This window comes from Opisthocomus hoazin, chromosome 3 (genome assembly GCF_030867145.1).
Source record: "Opisthocomus hoazin isolate bOpiHoa1 chromosome 3, bOpiHoa1.hap1, whole genome shotgun sequence".
In the NCBI taxonomy this organism is placed as follows: Eukaryota; Metazoa; Chordata; class Aves; order Opisthocomiformes; family Opisthocomidae; genus Opisthocomus; species Opisthocomus hoazin.
Genome location: NC_134416.1, coordinates 71230146 through 71249625, shown reverse-complemented (window position 1 = coordinate 71249625; position 19480 = coordinate 71230146). Strand labels below are relative to the sequence as shown.

The 19480-nt window shown below is 38.3% G+C and overlaps 1 protein-coding gene across 1 annotated transcript in view; it reads right to left on the bottom strand.

Annotated features, from left to right (window-relative positions):
• The window catches only part of LOC104335546 (dynein axonemal heavy chain 5), a 176738-nt gene that overhangs the window by 42972 nt on the left and 114286 nt on the right, over nucleotides 1-19480 (bottom strand). Inside the window, exons 62-69 of the mRNA XM_075416652.1 lie at nucleotides 17930-18106; nucleotides 14012-14206; nucleotides 10118-10273; nucleotides 9677-9859; nucleotides 6271-6441; nucleotides 5461-5839; nucleotides 4068-4339; nucleotides 2065-2229 (exon numbers count right to left, since the gene is read on the bottom strand). Of these exons, the coding sequence (XP_075272767.1) occupies nucleotides 2065-2229; nucleotides 4068-4339; nucleotides 5461-5839; nucleotides 6271-6441; nucleotides 9677-9859; nucleotides 10118-10273; nucleotides 14012-14206; nucleotides 17930-18106 (1698 nt within the window). The remainder of the gene's footprint in view (nucleotides 1-2064; nucleotides 2230-4067; nucleotides 4340-5460; nucleotides 5840-6270; nucleotides 6442-9676; nucleotides 9860-10117; nucleotides 10274-14011; nucleotides 14207-17929; nucleotides 18107-19480) is intronic.

Here is a 19480-nt window from a genome sequence, read left to right as displayed (position 1 = left end):
TGAATCATAGAATCATCGAATGCTTTGGGTTGGAAGGGACCTGCAGAGGTCATCTAGCCCAACCCCTCTGCAATAAGCAGGGACATCTTCAACTAGACCAGGTTGCTCAGAGCCCCGTCCAACCTAGCCTTGAATGCTTAAGTACTCCTCCAGTACCACAGTGTTAATATATATTTCTACTTAAAAAAAAGATCTGTTTTTGTAGTTTGATTTGCAGAATCTGAATGGCTTTTGTAAAGTTGAAAGGCTTCTATATGCTGTGTGGTAAGATCTTAATTCAAGAGATTGGACAAGAACTTTACAGTTAAACTTTACAGTTAATTTTACATTTACAGTTGAACTTCAGGTTATGACAGCCTAGCTGACTTTGCCTTGTTCATAAACCATGTGTGAATAAACAAAGCAATCCCTTTAGCTCTTTTGCAATCTCACTTTCTATCATGCTATACCTGTTTCCTTAAAGTATGAAAAAATATTACAATTGCCCACTGTAACATACTTTCAGAATGACAGCAAAAAACTGCTGTCTTTTAACAGCCACAATTACAGAGCACCTTCTACCTACTTCCCCAGACAGCCTAAGGTCTTGCTTAAGATCTCACGGAATGAGAAAGCATTTTGTTCCACTCCTTCAAAGAGTGACTCTCCGTGACCAGATGACTTCAAGTGACTCTGTTAGGTTAGTGTCCCTCATCCCCTTACGTGGCCAGTGGGACAGAAATACTCAACTCCTGGATGCCAGCCAGAGTTAAGCTTCAATCATTTGCTCTGAACTGTTTTCAAAGGAGTCACTCTTTCCCTCTATTGATTACAGAAACTAACTCCTATTGGAGAAAGGGTAAGTACCTATCTAGGAGTCTGTTTCACAGGATATGTGAAATGTTGAAGAGCCAAACAGGTGAGTGAAAATACCATCACAAAGCTGACACTCCATTTGTATTCATACCATAGGCCATGAAAACAGGAATCCAGCCACAATAACCTAATGTATTTACCTGGACTGCAAAAGGGACTAAGATAAATTGCCCATTTCTAGTCTATAAATATTCTTGTAGCTAATTTCAAATCTTCTGCAAAGTCAAAACATCTCTCATATCTTGGGAAGAGGTAACAGAATATTTTGTGAATAGGAATAAAATTGTTCTTCCAATGCATTGCTTCCAATAAACCTAGAAATTCTGCTCACCCAACTGCCTTCCTTCTCCATCCCTATGTTTCTATGTTGGCTGGCTATCTGGCTGCACAGTTTTATGTGAACAAGGATCACATCAACAACTTAACATTCCTAACCTTATACACTCAAGTGAGAGGTAGATCCTAAATTTAAGCACTCTTTATCACAGTCAGAAAAATAAAATGAGAGGCCTGATTTTCAAAGAGAACAAGTGTCTAAACTTTCTAATTAATAAGTTAAAGAGATTTGTGGGTAAGTAAGTCTTATTTAGCATGTAAAAAGTCTTGCACCTCTAAATGAAGATGCATCCTAACAGGCAGGAAAATTTATGGAGATCTACTGTGAATAATATCTTCTTGGGAAAATTATACTTGTATCTACATTGTGAACAATAAAACGTATAGTACAGAGTGTCTTAAAGTGATGCTGTGCTATAAGAAATGTTGAACGTCTCCATCATGTGAACTGACTGAATGGTAGGGTCTCCAAATTAATTTCTCTTGTCACCATATTTATGATTTATTTCTACATCTTCCTGTAACTGTCATTACTGTCAGCTCTTATAATGAATGTGACACAATGTAAACCACAAGTATTGCTTTGTTCTTATAGCTAAGTACTCTCACTAAGTAATGGACTATCACAGTCTGCTGGATAAAGACAGAGAGCTCACTGGAATCAAACAACTGGAAAAAGCAAGAATGTAACATTTCCATTTCCTCAGTAAATGCATTTTGGCTAGTGGTCCAAAATTAACTTCCAGAGAACACTGGTATGAATGTAAATATCTTCATTCAAAACATCTATAAAATGTGGAAATACCATTTCCAGTTCAAAGTATAGTTTTAAATGTCTTTATCAGCTCTAGAAAACTCAGTTTAGGAGGATACCTTTGATTTTGCAAGACGTTCTATATTTTCAGTGGGGTCAGATCCCGTTGATAAAAAGCATGTCAAAGGTGTTCGACAGTCACTTTCTATCCACATTGCCTCCATTTCAAGAATAAATCCTTCTGCATATTTCTCCCCAAGAGATTCTGCAATGTACAGTCGAGCCTAAAAAAAACAAGTTACCAGAAATACATAACTTTTTCTTTTTTTTTAATTTAGCATTAATCATTATGCGGAATTTACCAATACCTACATTGGAAGGCAATGACTTTCTAAATGGTCATTTTCAACTTTACTGTAACAAAAGGTACAGTCCACGGGAGGCAACCATTGAAATTCTAAAATAGCAAACTTCAAAACAAAAAAAAGAAGAATTCTGCTCACATAACAGTCGTCCTGTGAACACTGTTGCTAGAGGATGCTAAATGTTTTTTTTTAAAGAGAGCTAAAGAAATCCATGCAGAATAGATCCACTGTCAGCTCTGAGGACAACTCAGATATTGCTGCTAAATTACTGACTACTAAAGCTTGGTGGACAGCCAGACAAAAGAATTTCTCTATACTAGCCCCATTCTTAGCTCCTCTAAGCGTGCATTGTTGACACTGTCTCTATAGCACAGCAGATTAGACAGATCTTTCATCTGACCCAGTTACAAGCTTCCATATATCTGTTGGAACTTCAAACAGAAATTCTCCTGTCCAGGGGTTATCCACTTCATGTCTGTTATGCTGAATATCTATTTCTACAAAACATCAACACAGCTCAGGCTTTATCCTTAAAGGTCAAACCTTCCCTATGCCTCTATTGTCCTCTTTTCACAGACATTTTCTAAAAGGACTTCTAAAGCTATCCTGGTATATTAAATGCTTTTTTGATTTTCTGTGTAAACTACTAGCACAGATTCTGAGGCATGTATTCTGCAAAGAAACACCCAGGAACAAGGCAGACTGAGGAAGATGTCAATTCCAGAACTCAATCATCCACCATTAAGTGTAACCTCTGTCCTAGTGGAGAGAGGTAAAATTTTGTAACACTTGGGGAAAACAGAGTAGGAAAAGAAGAGATAATGAAGATAATAACAAAAATTCTTCTTTCTTCAAAATTTAGATTAATTACAGCTTTTGAAACCACTGTTCAGAGACTCTTTCTCAAAGATGGTTGCGCAAGACAGTAAGAGTGTTGATAAATAAGCAGTAGCAGCGTTGTTATTTGGTCTATTTAAATTGTGGCAGATGGACCCCCATACTTCCGTCTCATTTACCAGCTAAAGAGGAAAAAAGGAAAAAAGATGGAAGAGGTCTTGTTGAAAAAGAGGTTCATGAAAAAACGGTGTCCCCTACATGCAACACATGCTATCACAACATGTAACATGTAAAGTTGAGATATGCAGGAAATCAAAAGTACTTCTTTCCAGTGTAGCTAAGGACAAAAAAAAGTGAAAAGAGGATACTCCTAGGCTCATACATCTATTATAGACCTAGATAGAGAACAAAAATCCAAGTATCACAGACTGTGGAGAAACTGCTAGTCTATGGCAGTTTCTTTTATGATATCTGCCATGAGACAGTCTTAATTATTACTTCCTCAGCATAGAGGGTAAGAAAACACTTTATCTGCTATTTTAGAGCACCTGTCAAAGCGAACTGTTCTCTTTCCACTTCTGTGAAAAAATAGGGACATGTCTTCTGATTGACCAGAAGAATACAACTGCTTTACAAATGTTATAACTCCACTTTAGAAGTGCCACACAAAAAGTATGGTATTCTTACAGCTCCAACACAATTTATTTCATGTTTTGCAATGTCCTTTCTAATTAACTGCAATTAAATAAATTAATGTTTCTTTCACATATATTTACAAGGATTTCAAGATCTGATTTTCACAATAGCCTACTCTGCAACAAATATTAGGATAAAAACAAATTCAGAGCACCTAAGTTTGGAACTAGCAGTTCCACAGGAGATGTCACATAGCGTAACCACTCTGTGAAAGTGTATCTTACTTGGGCAACGGTATGATCAGGGCACCAGCTACGGACAAGAAGTAGTTTGCGGAATTGATCCAGTAAGCTGTTGTATCCATCAGGAATAACAGCTTTTTCAGGTGCTTCTTCATCAAACCAAGCTTTCCATGACTTCTCATTCCTAACAACTTGCACTAGAAGTTGGTTAAAAGGGTACAAGCTAGACAACTGCACGAGATTGAGCCATGTCATGTCAAGGATCCACTTTTTTGGTTTTGGTTCCACAGAATTCAGGTCCAAACTGGCACCCCCTGCAAAGTGAAAAGCATTATAGAGAAAAACAATCATTCTTAACAGAAAAATTAAAAGTAATACAAAATACCTATTTAATAGTTTAGTAAGTAAAAATCTTTGTAAACAGGATATGAAGACCTAGAATTCTCATGGAAGAGTCATTTAACAAAGACAGATTGGGGAAGTACTCTCAGCGACTCTCAAAGCTGATATTCCAGTAATGTTTGTGCTGCTTTTCCCCCATCTGTAGAGCTGGAATAAACCTTGCCTACCTAAAAGGATACTCAAACCCAAGCCTTTAGACAAGATGTAGAAAGGACCTATGGTTAGTCCAATTTTCCTTCACCTAGACTACAGAATAAGAAAGCACATGGTGCATTCATTTCCAGGACTGTGCAACTTCAACAGCCTCTTAGCTCAACCACCACTCCAGGATCATGCCCATTTGCACCTTCAACACAGCTGAGTCACAGCTGAACATTACTTCTGTGTTTGCAAAGCAAAGTTTGGAAGGCAAGTAACTGACTATACTTATCTCAGTGCCTGACTGTACTTATCATATCTTGGAGACAACTGGGTCCAGCTCCAGGAAATTTTATAAACTTTACTCAAATTTTCCTTTGTCATTGTGTCTGAGTAGTGGTATGCAGTGATGGCATAATGCAATGCAAGATAACAATGTTTTACGTGTCACAGATTTCCACATTTTTTTATGCTGACACTTAAATGTGGTACAGAGTCCTCATGCATTCACATGCCTGCTCACCAGCCATCAAATGAGATTTTGCTGACTGTCTCCAAGCTCACAGACATAGGTATGTAGCAACTCACAAAAGAGCCTCACAAGAGAAAACTATAGGGTCTCTTACAAAGTAATGGACATTTTTTTTTCTCTTTTTGCAATGTAAAGCAGGTAAATATCCTCATCTAAGCATTATTTTGATAGGAAATAATCTATATTGCTCATTTTGTAAAATTTGTCTCTTAATTCCTTCTTGGACTATACATGCTTTTATTCACCATTTAAAAAACATTAGATCCACCAGATGATGCAACAGAATGCTAGTGCAAGCACTGCAAAACCTAAGTTTGGCAGTTCACAGACATAAGTAAACAGGAACATTTTTAGAGAAATTACCTTTGATCAGTGTCTCAAACTCAATGTGCGAAATTTTCTTGGCCTGCAAGTCAATCTTCAGTGCCAGAAGCAATGTAAACAGGAATCTATGATTCTCATACAGCCCTCGAACTGTGTACTTGAAGACTTCATAGGTGAGATGCTCGATTACATATACCACCCTTTTTGCTGTGATCTGAGATTTCTGAGATCTTTCCACTGATAGGTCAAAAATGCCAAGGAACTGCCGTAAGGATGTTTGGTACATGACATTAACCAAGCTCATTTCCACAATCAGGAAATAAAGGATGCTACCGCGACCAGCAACAGGCCGATACTCTTCACGTGCAGCATTGATTTTCACCTCTGTCTCTGCTGCTATGTTTAATTTTTCACTGACCTTAAAATTAATGGAAAAGACCATGAAGATTAAGTCATGTCACTTGTGATTTATACTACAGAAGCAAAAAGAAAAGGTCTTGATTAAGATCACAATGGTATTTCTAGTCAAGCTTTGCTTCCCTCTGTCAGTGTTTCAACACAGACATTGCATTGCATCTTCATGTGTTCAAACACCAAGCACAGTGGGATTTGATTTAAACTTACACCTGCAAAGTATGTCAGGAATATAAAGTGGTATCCAGGTACTAGTTTAATTTTGCAATGTTTTATAAAGAAAAAACGATAGTGTTTCTACTATTTATTTGTTAAGAAGTCAGATGTTATATAGTGGCTCTGAATGGAAAAAACAAAACCAGAAAAACAAAGCTGTCTACAAATAATCTTTAAATTACAATTACATAATGTATCTACAATGTATTCAAAATTCACCTCTTCTGCTGTTGCTTTAGTGATTCTTAGGACTTCTACCAGAGACTCATCTTCAACCAAAGAGCCCTCTGTACTGGTTAAACGGGAGAGTAGATTATCTTCAAGCTCCTGCATTTTCCTCTTGTTAGACGTCACTTCTTCCATCAGTTTGACTCTTTCCGCCTCCAGTTCCTGTATTCAGAAATTTTCCTTAGAATATTTAAGATTAATTCAAAGAAAGATTTCTTATAACGACGCAGAAAACATGTGGTTTCATGCATGATAGATTGGGGGCTTTGCTGCTTTTTCTATAAAATACAGAAATATTACATACTGAAGTAATTTGTACATATACTGTATTTATTTGATCAATGCAGCATACTGAGGAATGAAAATGCACCAGAATTACCACGAAAAGCTTCCTCATAGTATGATGGACAAAGCACTAAAGCTAGTTTCCAGTGAGAAGTGATAAAAGCCACATTACATTAAGTACTTTAAATTAAATTAGACAAAGGACTGAAAGATGCATTGTATGGATGGATTTTACATTGTTACGGAGGTTGACTGGATGACCTTTTGCATTTCTAATTTCTATGATTCTGTGACTTTACAAGATACACTCCTCTACTGCTTATGAAATAGGAAATGTTACCATTATTATCTATGTCATATGGAATTTTTATGCTATTTCTAGAAGACAGACAATGGTAAGGGAACAATGACAGACAAGTCAACTCAATGCCAAGTGAAATGAGGCATCTGTACTGCACAGTCCAACACAGCTCAGGGATACTCTTGCTGGCTACCTTTATTTAATCCACCAAGTCAACCTTCCTGTAAGAAAAAGATAGTTAATAATATCAGTCTACCTACACCTGTGGCTTCAGTTTCTTTTCATTCTTGTCAATATGCCAAGTTACAGAAAAAGGAGATGTACAGAGTTATGCACTACAGGACAGGCTCGCCTGTATTTCAAAGAAGTGACAAATTTGTTTACTCTCACAAACTTCTTATTTGTAAACCTGTTAGCAATATATTCTAGGGCTATAGAATGTAGCCATGTGGAACCTACAAATAACCGCAACCTAAAAGAGGAAAATGAGTTAAGCATCAGTCATTCAGCTTCAAATTTTCTGCATTTTCTCCTCTTTCTTTACCATTAATGTATAAAAGATTAGAATTAGGCAAAGGAGTAGTTCTACAAAACACTCAAATGTTCATTTAAGTACGTGCTTAAATTCTACTTAAGGACATGCTTTGTTTAAGAACAGGCACCTCACTCATTCTATTTGTAAACCTGTAAAGGGTACCTTTCAGAAAATTAGCAAATATACCAGATGCTAGACTATTGTTTGCTAGAGGATTTCACAACCGCATTTGTAACGTACAACACAGCTGTTCTGAACACAAATAGTGGCAGTAACTTCATTAACAAAGTACAAAAAGATGCTGATAACAATTTTTTTTTCATATAGTTACAGGAGAAACCTTTAAAGCTGAGAAGAATAAACACTTCTTTGATCATATATTTCATTGATCACTATAGCAATCTTTAGAATGTCTTGATTCCTTTAATCTACTATTTTAGCTCAGTGATCACAGACTTGTCTTCTTGTTTGTAACAGAAACCCTGTTCTTCAGATTCTCTGTTCATGCTATGTCTTTTCTTTGACCTAAATTTATCAGAGCTCCACTGGGTCCAGCTATATACACCAGGACATTCATCTCTCATTGAGACAGAAGAGACAGAACAACCATGATTTCTTCACATCTGTAAGGGGAAGAAGTTTAACAAATGTTGATCACCTGCAGCCATGTCCCTGTGCAGCAAGTAGTGCTGATACTAACCAGCTACCTTGCAGCTCTCTTCAGCACTGGATGAGTATTTTTTTCGACCAAAAATACAGTCTCAGTGTTGCCACATACATTCAATATGAATTATCTACCAGTTTTGTCCAGAAAAAAACCCCACAGAGTAGGGGGGAGGGGGGGGATATGAGTTTTATATGTAGGTCATGAGAAAGCAATTTCACTTCTATCTTGAGTTAAACCTCTGTCTCCCATGAAAGGTCAGTTAGTCAGGATAGTCCCATCCACTCCTGTCGATGTTGTTGAATTCTGCTTACACAAATGTACATCTACTGGAGTAAAGATTAAAAGTTTTGCATCCCTAGCGTTTATCCCACCCTGCTAATGGACAGCTTTTCTCCAGTACCTGCTGTTGTAGCTTTTCCATTTTTCATGGAAAAATGCACAGGAAGTTTGGGAATAACAGTGACTTTCTAGCCTCTGGTTGTGACTGTCAGACTGAAGCAAGGGCACTTAGATTCCAGTCCTTACTTCAGCAAATGCTTGTTTGAGCAAAGTGGAAAGATGTTGGCTGGAGAAAGTGAGAGCACCACTAAAGCACACTGGTTAAAACATGCTTTGGGAAGCCAAAGGAGGAGGAATGAATTCCCTCAGGTAGGGAACTGCTCTCACATGAGCAAGCCTACCTGAGGTACTTACTGAAAGCAGTACCTCTGCTAATCCGAACTTTAATTTTTGTTACTTTTCTCACAAAGACACAATTACGAAATGTTCCGTTTGAAATAAATAAGTCATTCAATCTGATATGAATTACAACTTCTGTGCTTTCACTTTAATGAAAAAGGAAGAAAATATTTCATTTTATTGTAATTGGACCATAACATTCATGTATTTATTGCTACGACTGCCACAGTAAAAAACCCACATTTGTCCCCAGTGCCTATGATGAATTGACTCCTAAGTTTTTGGATAACCAGGCTGTTAAATTAGATCACACAAAAAGAAACAGGAACAATCTAGGAATTAAATTATTGTGGAGGTTGTCTCAGATTTTATATTATGAAATAAAACTCCTGAAAAACACCTGAGAGAGGATGTTCTTCCTTATATTTGCTTCCACATAATCAATGGAAATTTTAGTAAGAGCAGAGTCAAGTCAGTGTTCAGGGCTCCTTAAAAATCTCTTATCACCTTGCACACAAGAGCCTGGCTGGCGAAAGTAGCTTGAGTTCATAAGCACTTTTTCATGTAATTCAAATTAAGTTTAAAAGGAATTCAGAAATAAAAGAGGTTTCTGACTGAACAAGGAGGCTTTGCTATATACAAAGGAATAAAGATGCTTTATGTATGTGATGTATATGCGTGTGATGTATTATTAATCAATAATTTTCTTTCTACCCTTTCCAAGGCCAGATCTTAAAATAAATCTTTAGGTCCCTCCATTCAACTAAAAAACAGCTCCACATTGTCTTTCAGCAAATGCACAAACCCCTAAACTTCCATTCACATTTTTGTTCTTGAATTTGATTTCAGCCAAGACATTGAAATTATCCACTCATGGTGCAGATATTGAACAAGCCTTCCTTCTATACAAATACTGCAAGCTGCTAGATACCTGTTTTTCTGTGAGGATGACACGGCCAAGAAGCTGATCTTCCAGCCCTTTCACAGTAACAGTGAAGTCAATCAGAGTTGTTCTTGCACTAATTTCTGGAGTATAGGCAGGATTAGCCAATTTTGTTGTCATATAAAGGGTAAACCCCTGCATCAGATCTACCTCCTGGTCACCTACTTTCACCTGAAAATAAAACATATTACTCAATTTTCACAAGCTGAATTCAGAAAAGCAGTTATTTTAGCCAGTGAAAAACAAACTCTTTTTTTATATTTTCATTTACACTTTTTAAACTTTCTGCTTAAGAGGTTAAAAAAAAACAACCTCAAGAGTTCACTACTCATCTAAGTGTTGCAAAGATATGAATCTCGGTATCCAGGCTACCAGATACCCAGCATCTGTCTTCTTCTGTTTTAATTTCATGTTCACAATTCATCTTACTTTGTGCGTTGAACCTGATTTTATGAAATTTTTTTCCAAGATGTTATCTAGAGCAGGATCAAGTTCCTCTCCAACATCTTCAATTAACAAAGGCCGGCCAAGGGACAGGCAGTCTTCTATATGACTTCTGAAGAACTTGTGGTTCATAGCTGTAACCTAGGAAGATTGATTCACAATATAGCACGTTTTTGCAAGCACACAGAAAACAGTATGAAACGTACTGCAGCTTTCAAAAATTATACTAATCTTGGGATATCTACACAAATGATTACATTTTAGGGACCAACACTCACCTCTGCTGAAATGAATGGAAGTTTTACTTTAAGCTTAACAGAATAGAACACACTATTGTTATCTATTTATTTACTTACCTACATATATATCTAACCACTGTAGTATCCTCATATCTTTTAAATATTAATGGATTTATGCTCAGAACACTAATGGGAAGTAGGGAAATATTCACAGGGTTCAGACAGGGAACCAGTGTTACATAGGAGGCCTGGTCTCCCATTAAATTTTGAATTTCCAATTAACTTCCCATTTCACAATATACAGTCTTAAAATTGTGAAAAATCACATAGACTCCTTCTCATTTATTTAAATTTAATAAATTTAACATAAATCTCTGAGATGATAATTGAATAGCCTTTCCAGGCATCTGTTAAGCCATGGCTTTGGGGTGTTTTTTTTACCAGAAAAAAACCCTAGGAGAGACATGTTTATAAAATAAATCCTTGTCTTGTAGGCAGTGGTCTTTGAAAAAGGTATAATTAAAATATCTAAAGGCACATTACAAAGACTTAAAACAGTGTATTATTTAAAAATTAATACTATGTTCCACTACTCTGCACTTTTAGATTTATTATATTGTAAGCATATGTATATCCACCAAAACAGTACGTTGCCTACACTTCTAGTCCAAATGAAACTGAGGGATGAAGTTAGCGTCTTAGTGTCCAGCAATGTAACCCTAACAAGATCATAGCAAATTACAATACCCTAGATGTAAAGGCATAATCTAAACACTTGGGTATTTAGAGTCTTGACGTAACTCTGTTCCTCCTGGACTTTACAGGGGAAGAACTCATATTCTTCTAACACAGCTGACACCTGAGCCAGGGTATGTAAAAGCCCATAACTGACTGCATTTTGATCAGGAAAGCTTCCTCAGCATTTAGAGACTGCATCTGTGTGTATTCAAAGCCATGTAAGTTTTGAGAGTACTCAGAAGCACAGTAGTTAAGACCCAACAGGATTCACAAATTTCATAGGCTGGATATTCACACAAGGCAAGCCTGGTAGACATTTTTCTCTGGCTCATCAGTCAAATGTCATCATTGCTTATAGTGTATGAATAGTGGAGAAAGAGGAAATGGTATTTTAATATACATCTCCCCGTCCCTGCTTTGATGAGTATGTGATACAAGATCCTTATACAATTACTGGACCACAGAATGGAACCTGTGTGTTTGCAGTCCCCTTTTGCAGGCTCCACTCCAGCAAACGGTGAAAGCAGCCACTTGGAGGGCAGGCAATAGAGACTCAATGCCAATTAAGGGAGGGAAATGAAGCTGCAGCTTGGAATGCACTTTAAAATTATTGGGGAAAAGGCTACAGCATGGTAGTAAGAGTCAGTGTAGGTCCCTCACTGAAGCAGATTCACTGTTGCCACTCCTGAGCTCAGCTTGGCAAGCCCACTGAAATCCTGAGTAGGGCATGCAAGTCTCGAAGAGGATGGAATATGAGATACATCCTTTTCTCTATTATTTCCTGTTGTTTACTTACACTAGTGTTTCTTGATCAAATTGTGGGGGGCCAAACTAAGGTCTGATGTAATTTAGAGAAAGCCATGTTATCTACCATAAGACAGTAATTTCACACAGTCACAAAATGCCTAAATTCTTCTGTGAGTACAACTCATATTTCAGGAGAGCTTTTCATCATATTTTTAATAAAGGCATCAATTTTTTCAAGATCTTTGAATGTCGCACATTACTTTTTTGTTTCTTCTCAGTCAATACTTCCCATTTCTAGTTGTGTTTCTACACCATTTTATGAGCACGTTCAATTTACCAGAAACTGGGTTTGGTGTGGGATTGAATGTTGGGCCTTTGTTAACAGTGCTAGGAAATACATGTCTAGGTCAAGCTCCAGAAGTTTAAGGATTTAGCTAACGACATCACCAGGATATCAACAGCTCTCGGAATATCATCATCCTTCACTGCATTCTCAGTTTCTTTTTTTTTATCTAACACTCTTATTCTGAGTGAAGACAGTACACCATAGTATTCCTGTGATAATCTATAGTTGGAGAATATATTTGATTTATTAACAACTATTTCGTATCATGCTTGATCTGGCCTGAAAATATATCATGTGTTTAGATATTTATCGTAACCCATCTTATCCTTATCGGTGTAACAAAGCATGGAGGCTATGCTGTTAGAAGCGAAAAAAAAGAAAGTTTTAATTAAATAGAAGATCAAGATCCCAAACAGGATGCACTGCTAGATAGAAAGTGGGAAAGGTGGATAAATCAAGCAATAATTATTTTTATCGGATGCATTTAATCATCAAAGCTTAATTACTAGGTACAACAAGGCCAAGTGCCGGGTCCTGCACTTGAGTCACAACAACCCCAGGCAATGATACAGGGCTGGGGAGGACTGGCTGGAAAGCTGCTCGGCGGAAATGGAGCTGGGGGTGCTGGCTGACAGCCAACTGAACATGAGCCAGCAGTGTGCCCAGGTGGCCAAGAAGGCCAACCGCATCCTGGCTTGTATCAGAAATAGCGTGACCAGCAGGAGTAGGGAGGTGATTGTGCCCCTGTACTCAGCACTGGTGAGGCCGCACCTGGAGTACTGTGTTCAGTTTCGGGCCCCTCAGTACAAGAAGGACATTGAGGTGCTGGAGCGTGTCCAGACAAGAGCAGTGAGGCTGGTGAAGGGTCTGGAGAACAAGTCTTACAAGGAGCAGCTGAGGGAGCTGGGGCTGTTTAGTCTGGAGAAGTGGAGGCTGAGGGGAGACCTCGCTCTCTACAACTACCTGAGAGGAGGTTGTAGTGAGGTAGGTGTTGGTCTCTTCTCCCAAGTCACTAGCGATAGGATGAGAGGCAATGGCCTCAAGTTGCATCAGGGGAGGTTTAGATTGCATATTAGGAAAAATGTCTTTACTGAAAGAGTGGTCAGACATTAGAACAGGCTGTCCAGGGAGGTGGTTGAGTCACCATCCCTGGAGGTGTCTAAAAAACTTGTAGATGTGGCACTTTGGGACATGGTTTAGTAGGCATGGTTGTGTTTGGCTGATGGTTGGACTTCATGATCTTAGAGGTCTTTTCCAACCTTAATGATTCTGATTCTATGAATGATCAAGATGCAGTCTGAAGCTGGTCTTTGTGTTTGACATGCCTCAAAGATCACTAGACTTTCATTCTACCTGAGGCCACCATTCTTCTTGAATTTCCTCTCTTTTTCTTTCCCCTATTTCCTTCTTAAAATGATTACCCTCAAATGTTTTTGCCATGCAGCACCAACTGCCTGATCCTGTCTGGTCTTGATTTTGCCAATCATTTACTACCCTCTACATTTCTCTTTCTCTATGACAAGTAATTAAAAAATTCATCACAAAAATACATATGGTATAACATATAATTCCAGTTTGCTCTGGAAGCTGTCTTTCTGGGAGATGACAAAGCAGTACAAGCTATTTCACCCTGATACAGACAGGTCACAGATTTTGCGTCAGTCTTGTTTTAATTTCTGCCTAACTGCATACCATAAACATCACATTTAAATTACATGTGGCCAAAGCATGATGACAGAAAAAATCTTTTGCATTGCTAACTATGATGTGAAATGACACACACACAAAAATATTAAATGAACTGTTTACCTGGAGTCCATTATCTTTTTCCTTATTTTTAATCCAGATCTTTCCTTGACCTTGTGGATCAATCAGCAAAGGATATCTGGAGGCTTTTGTGACAATTATGCCATTCTGAATTGAAAGATCATCATTCGGAAGACCCTGGAGGTTCCACTCACCCACTGTAGCATTGTCAACAAGCATACCAGTCAGATTCAGGTCCTAAAAGAAAATACATAGTTACAAAATTAGTCCCAGTTAGAGGAGTTGTAACAAAACGTTATAGGTTTATAGATGGAAGGTTTTTCTTCTTATTCTGAACATAATGCATGATAGAATGTATTTGGTAGCTATTGTTTATTGTTTCCTTTCTTTAAAGTTTAGTAAATCACTGAAAGTTGGGCAGTAATGAAACTGATTTCTGTTCAGGCTTTGACGTTCTTCAAAGAGTATTGGAGAAACTCTGAAGCCAGTTCAATACCTAATGACAAGCTGATTTTGATATTGGCAAACTCTTTTCTTGCTAGGTCAAGAGGAAGGGTCATCTTGGTCACAAGAGCTTCCTCCTGTCGTAAAGTTGTAAAGTACCCTCCAAGTATGTACATGAATACAGGATGTCTTATGGGAGACTCAGAGGAGAAAGAGGAGATGTGCTATGGATCAATATCCACTACTCTGATTACTGAAGAATCTGAATGAAGCAACACAAACCATTCTCAAAAGACAGAGAAACTTTAAGAATCCAATTTCAATTTGTGAAAAGGACAGTAAGCATTTAATAGCAAAAATTTTCAGCAATTGGAACGTAAACCATACTTAGCTCCTTAAGCAGAAGAGTAGGGTCTAAATTGCATTTAATTTTTTCTTACTGCAGCAGGAAGTATCAGTCACTCTGCAACTCTGAAACTTAGCTAATTTAAGTGCCTAACTACACAGATAGATAGCTAGTTATAAACAGCTCTCTTTAAATTGTTATGCCTAAATGACTCATACACCTACAGCCAGTTAGTCTGTGACAAAGTAAGGCAGATGTCAAGCCTTTTGCTTTAACTGAATAGCTGCTTTCTTTCCTGTGGTGTGCAGTATCAAGAGAAGTCCATATGCTGCCTTTTCTGAGTACTTAATTCACCGGAAAAAATTAAAACTCTCTTCCACACACTATTAGTGAAAACATAATTCTGCCTTTAACAGCAACTGTCTAAACAGAATGGTAACTACAGTTTGAAACTCATTAATTATGGCATTCTGTGTCTAACCTGTCCATATAAAAAAAAAGCAACAAATAAATAATCAAAAAGTATTCCTGAAATTTTGAATGATGCAATTGAGTAGTAATGTGGTCAGAACATCTTCATAGAGACAGAACTTTAGTTCTTTATGTCATGCTTTCTAGGGACATTTTACACCCAAGTCCTTACCCTTAAATGGTAAGAATCTTGAGAGATATTCCCCAATGTAAGCAGCTTTTAAGAACATTTTGTACACTGAACTTGAGAAAGAGCCTCCCTGGGATGAATGTGTATAGGATAACTCCCATACCACGTAAAGAATCTTGCCTGAGACTGCACTGCTACTGGTACTTTATTAATAAATCCATCTTGGCCTTACATATTACTTATCAGGAGGATAGTAATACAAGGAGCTTTCCAAGAGCTTTGCTGGGCAATTCAAAATCATTCATCTTTGTAAGTCATAGCATAAAATGGGCTGGGCTGTGAGGTTCACTCTGTCAGGTCAAGGGTAATCACTGTTATGAGAAGCATTATACACCACCTAACGTAAAAAAATAAAAAAGAATCACAAGTAACTTCTACGAGATGAACAGCATGACAAACCTCTCATGGCAGAGAGGTCTCCCTAATGTAGGTTTTAAGTGTTAAATCCCCCAAGAACCTGAAAAGAAGATGCAGCAGGGATATTAATCTAACTTTAACTGTTTCACAAGGGTACAGCTACGGCCGTACACAGGTTGCTCACTTGCTCCCAGCACTTTCCAGCAGCACCTGCTCTGTCAAAAGCTTTGACAGCTGAGGACAGGAGCCATTTGGGCTTAATGCCTCTACTCCTGTACTGAGAGTAAGAGAGACTCCCTGAACCATTTCTCCATCTGTGCATAGATATTCACAAAACCAAGTGGAAAGCAACACAGAGATTATTCAGAAAGACAGTTTTGATTATTATGGCCTAAATTCTGCTTTCAGCATGAATATGTCTTGCAAGTGCAAGGAAGAATATTAGACAGACCTCCTAATAGTCATGGAATATGAACAAGGCTGCTGCTGCTGGCCACGAGCAAAGCCTACACACCACAACAGCCTCCAGGTCTGGCACTCCTGAGGCAGACGGTGGTAAAAGAAGAAGATCCATGTAAAGAAACCTGCCCTGTGTCATAGTCCCAGCACGCAGGTTGCTCACTTTAATACAGGTAATATGTTATGTGGCAGGGAACTAAAGCTGCATGATGGGACTGTAGCTTCGCTGCTCCACTGCATTTTAAGCCACCTCTGCCCACACAGACTTTGGCCAGTTGAGGAGAAGATGTAACGTCAGACTCACTGAGAACAGCCTCACCGGTGACAAATGTACGTGGATTTAAAAGCTTAGACTGGAGTAAGCTGACGTGGTGTAAATCAAGCTTTACAAAATCCAGGTTTTGTTTAACTTAATCATTTCAATAAGACACATCAAATTAAACTAAATTAAATGCTGTGGGTACACAGCAGAGGGTATGACAGGAGGGTATTAATTGATAATACACAGAGGTGCAGAGGTGATACTTCCTAGTTCAAAATATGCAATGGTCTTTTCTGTAATTGGGTAGAAGTGTATTTTCATGTCAATCAAGAATTCATCAAGTTATGCTAAGAATAAGAGTGTGAATCTTCAAAAAGGAAAAACTGTTTTATTCCATTTTGCAGATATTTTCTAGCAAATCTAGATTATTAAAATGTTTTACTTAAGTAATCCTAAATTAAAACAATGGAAATTTTTTTTCCTAGACTAGTTTGCTGTGTTCAAAAATGTAATCTATTAGGAACAGTAGGTTAAAGAATTTATGAAGTAATATGTCAGAAATACAAAAAATATGAAAAACCTTTCATTCACATTCACACTTTACATTATAGATTTAAGTTCAGAATGAAAAGCTGATATCTAGAGAGAGAGCAGACTTTTAACAGAAGCACATGAAACTGTAGGTGGTAAAGTTGAAATAGGGTAAACATTGCTGGGTCCCTGGGAGTTGGTTGGTGCATAACTCTCACCTAAGCCAGAAGCCACAGATCAATCTCCCCTCCTCTGCGCCATTCTGTGAGCCTAACTTCAGAGCTGCTTCTTCAAAGACTGCCTGGAAAACTACAGGGACACTGCAATACCAGTTGTGGGGTGGTACCACATATTCACAAGTTGTTCCTTGTAAGGGGATAACTTAAAATGCTGAGGGAGGCAGTTACAACTGGTATTTTCTTCAGTATACATATTTTCCACTCACAGTAAATGCTTGATGTGGCTGATTTGCTTGACTGAAGTTACGGACACAACACGGCATTTGAAAAAAACACCAGCTATGAGGGAAAACTGTGACTACTTGATGGAACCCCTTATGATAAGGTAAATTTATTTTAAGGTGGTAAATTTTACTTTTTTTCCCATATTGTGAAATTTCCTCCCAGGACAGGTGACCCCAGACAACATCTCTCTCCCAGATTTGCTAGAGCGATGGCCTAGATACCAATCCTGCAATGCATGACAGTATAAAGAGGATGTTAAACCACATTTTTTTTAGAAGCTCACTTGTTAACTGTTGAGATTTTTTGTTTATTAAAAATTTGATGGAATGTGACAGCCTCTAAATAATCTTCCAGTTATGTACTTTTCTGGAACAGCTCTGAACATTATCTCTCTGCAAGGCAAAGAGTGAGGTCAGGACAGCACATGAACACTTACATTACTGTATGGAATCTTGCAGTTGTCCATCTCTTTCTTCCACAACTGAAGCAGCAAATTTCTGTACTCCTGATTGAAAGGTCCAGAGTAAGAGAGAAATCCAGTGGCCAGAAGAACATTCCCCACTAAATTAATAATTTGATTTTGAAAGTTTTTGCTGCTTGCTGTCCAACGAAGCTATATGTAAGATATTATAAAGAAGTTAGATTAAGCAGGCACAAAACTAACATGCACATCTAACTTAAGAATTAATCTCTTTCTGGTAAATAATTGTTCTTTGAACCAGGAGTATTTCTGGCTTTAAATCGTTCTTTTCAGAAGCAGAAGTTTGCTTGGAAGACATGGCAACCACCTGACCAAATGGAGAAAAACCATCTTTTTCAACAGTGTGGCCAAACTTGCAAGAAGTGCTTTAAAGGAGCAACCAGGTGGGAGGGAGAGGATGACCAACAATCATGTGAGGAAGTGGAGGTCCCGGTGTGCAAACAAAATGTGTGGGGTAAACAGCATGGACCTTGTAATCAGTAAAACAGGGCTAATGGAGGACCTCCCCAAGCATATCCATATAAACAAAGAACAGCCTACCAGACAGAAAGATGAGGATAGCTTTCATACTGTTTCTGGGAAATTAGAACAGCTGGGCACCTCTCTGAAGTGCTTGTACACTAATGTGCACAGCACAGAGAACAAATGAGGAATTAGAGATCTGTATGTAGTTGCAGAGTCATGATCTCCTGGGGATCATGAGGACATGGTGGGAAGGCTTCCACAACTGGAGTGCTGCAACGGGTGTATACAGGCTTTTTAGGAAGGACAGGCTGCAAAGTTTTCTTTTATGCGAAAGACCAGGTGGAATGAATGGAAGCTCTGCATCTGAGACTCTAGGATGGACAATGAGCCAGCTGAGAGCTTACTGGTTAGGATTAGAGGGTGGTCATGTTCAGATGATGGGAAGAAACCTCGCATTCACAAGCTCTGGTCTACATGGGGGGCTTTAACCACTCTGATACCTTCTGGAGGGACAACACAGGAAGACACAAGCAATCCAGGAGGTTTTAAGCAGTGCACTGACAAAAAATTCTGAGCACAGGTAACTGAGGATCTAACGAAGGAAAGTGGTTTGCTGAACCTCAGACTTGCAAACAAAAAATAACTGGTCAGGGATGTAAAGTACGGGGACAGCCTTGGCTGAGAGAATCAAGGTAGTTTACCCTTGAGAAGAGACAGCTCAGGGGCAATTTTATCAGTATATACGAATAGCTGATGGGAGTGTATAAAAATGATGGTGTCAGACTCTTTTCAGTGGTACCCAGCGAAAGGACAAGGAGTGATGCGTACAAATTGAAACACAAGAAATTCCAAATAAACACACAAAAAAACTGTTTTACAGTGAGGGTGGTCAAGGATAGGAACAGGTTGCCAGGAGGGGTTGTGGAGTCTCCATCTTTGGAGATATTCAAAAGCCAGCTAGACAATGCCCTGAGCAACCTGCTTTCTTTGACATTGCTTTGAGCAGGGGGTGAGGGGTTGGGTTAGATGATCTCCTTTCAA